Source organism: Aquarana catesbeiana, linkage group LG11, assembly GCF_042186555.1.
Source record: "Aquarana catesbeiana isolate 2022-GZ linkage group LG11, ASM4218655v1, whole genome shotgun sequence".
NCBI classification, from domain to species: Eukaryota; Metazoa; Chordata; class Amphibia; order Anura; family Ranidae; genus Aquarana; species Aquarana catesbeiana.
The window spans coordinates 16,399,497-16,402,255 of NC_133334.1; the positions used below are offsets into that span (position 1 = coordinate 16,399,497).

General features: G+C 37.4%; 1 protein-coding gene across 1 annotated transcript; it reads left to right on the forward strand.

Annotated features, from left to right (window-relative positions):
• Window positions 1-613: 613 nt before the first annotated feature.
• LOC141111663 (vomeronasal type-2 receptor 26-like) lies at window positions 614-1,507 on the forward strand. Its single transcript, XM_073603812.1, has one exon. It carries the CDS (start codon window positions 614-616, stop codon window positions 1,505-1,507), a length of 894 nt encoding a protein of 297 aa, XP_073459913.1.
• The last annotated feature ends 1,252 nt before the right edge of the window (window positions 1,508-2,759 follow it).

Genomic DNA, 2,759 nt, shown 5'->3' on the forward strand with positions numbered 1-2,759 from the left:
CAGAAAAAAATGTTTTAGAGTTTGTGTAATTAAAATAAAAATAAAAAGTGTTGTTGAAGTCCACAGTCAGCAGATGGTTTACAAGTTGAAGAATCTCAGCACAATAATTGCTCTCCATAGGAGCAGAGATTTTATCTGAGAAAGTAGGATAGAGATGAGATTACATCACTTGTAAAGTGTCAATTATACATTTGAAAACTTGGTTTTCTAAAACCAATATAAAACATATACTGTATAACATACAAAATGTTGTTTTCTGTTAGGTTCCAAAATCTCAGTGCTCAATAAGTTGTCTCCCAGGATACCGGAAAGTTCTCAGGTCTTCCATACACCCTTGTTGTCATAGTTGTGTCCTGTGTTCATATGGAGAAATATCAAATATTACAGGTAATGCCTATGAAATATTACTGTGGTTATGCTCTTTTGTATGTATTGTCTCTAAAGAACATTAAAAAGTCTGAATTGTAACCTTGAAATAAACAACATAGCTGATTTGATAAGTTGACACATATTAATATTTGATTATAGTAATATATATAAACCAAACAAGATATCCTGTAAGTGATCGCAGTATTCATTGATTTTATTTTGTTTTCCAGATAGTGAAAACTGCATGAAATGCCCCGATCATGAATGGCCAAATGAGAACAGAACTCGCTGTATTCCCAAGGAAGTAGAATTTCTTTCCTTCACTGATGACTCGCTCTCACTAGTTTTTATAGTCCTCTCACTGTTGTGTTTTGGGAAGACTCTTCTAGTACTCGTCATTTTTATTTTACACCAGGACACACCAATTGTGAAAGCCAATAACAAGAGCCTCAGCTTTGTCCTCCTGGTCTCCATCATGTTGGGTTTCCTCTGTGTGTTCCTCTTCCTGGGTCGTCCTGTGGATGTAACCTGCTTGTTACGCCAAATTTCATTTGGAATTCTCTTTACAATAGCCGTATCTTCCGTATTGGCCAAGACTATTATGGTTTGCATTGCCTTCAAAGCCACCAAACCCAACAGCGTGTGGAGGAAATGGATTGGAGTAAAACTGCCCACCTGTATAGTCTTAGCTTGTTCTTCTATTCAAGTTATAATCTGTATTAGTTGGCTGTCCATCTCTCCTCCCTTCCAGGAATTGGACACACACTCCTACCAGGAGAAGATCATCATTCAGTGTAATGAAGGGTCAGTTATCGGGTTCTACTCTGTCCTGGGTTATATGGGGATCCTGGCTACTGTCAGTTTTATTATAGCTTTTTTTGTCAGGACTTTACCGGACAGTTTTAATGAAGCCAAATACATCACCTTCAGCATGCTGGTGTTCTGCATTGTCTGGATTGCCATGATCCCGGCCTATCTGAGCACCAAAGGGAAATACACGGTGGCTGTGGAGATATTCGCCATACTGATTTCAAATAATGGTCTCTTATACTGTATATTTCTTACAAAATGCTTTATAATTCTCTGTAGGCCGGAACTGAATACAAAAGTCTATCTGCACAGTCAAAGAAATATATAAAAACTCTTTTATTTTAAGACATCACAAAATGTGGAAAGTTATGCAAATGATACATCACTTTTTGATTTGGCAAAGTTGAAAAAAGTAATATAACATTTTAAAATCCTACTTATAGTGTAAGAGAACATCATTCAAAAGCAAAAAATCAAATATACAGTATGTCAACTAAATTTAAATACTTAATAAAGAATCCAATCATCAAGATATGCATGCTTCCAAATCATTAAAAACCACAAAAACAAAGAAACAAACACACAGCCATAAAACTAGACATTTGTACTGGTACCATAAAACCTAAAGTGTGAACTCCAGACAGATATGAAAGACACAAATTATTGCATCTCTGTAATCATTAATACATCATTAAATGTATTTTTTAAATGCTAGAAGTGTAAGGATCTGAATGTGATGTAGTTTTGACCTCTTTTGGTCCCTTGACTGCAGATGTCCGACCGGGAGAGGGGGAAGCAATACAAGTAGCCAATCGGTTCTATTGAATTATACGAAGCATGCTGATAGAAGTGATATGTATGTACACAGTACAATCCTCCTCACTCCTCTTTCCCTCTGTAAAGCTAAGCCCTAGGTTTCAATTATAGGCAGCGTGTCTGAAGGGAGGCAATCCCTTCCTTATAGCAGCCTAAGCGGGAGATACTCTTATTCTATTACTATGCATGATAGCAGAGTTATTAAACAGTAAAGTAGTGATTATAAGGCTTTCATTCCCAATTCTAAGACGGCGGAAGGAGCCAAGAGCCCATGCTAAAGATGGCAGGGGTGCCGTGGTTACCTGGTCAACATGTGGTGGCAATATATACAAGCATAGACATCCCATTTCCCCATGCGTATCCATGACTGGTGTGGTGAAATGCATTGGGGGTGGAGCTACATGTTTCTTGCATGTTTGTTTTGTTGAGCACAGCAATATATATATTGTAAGGTTTGCACATACAGTAAAACCTTGGTTTGAGAGTAACTTGGTTTGAGAGCATTTTGCAAGACAAGCAAAATTTTAGAATAAACTTTGACTTGATATACAAGCGATGACTTGATATACAAGTAGCGTCATGTCACAACTGACTATAAAAGAGAAGAGAGGCGTCTCTAAGTGTAGCAATATGGTTACATTTAATGAAGGTACAACATTTAGCAACTTACATGGTTGATGATTAAAACAGGAACATCTAAGTATTCAGGCATCCAGGGTTAGGCTGTCCGCATAGACCATCCTGCTCTCCGGCATCGACGTTGT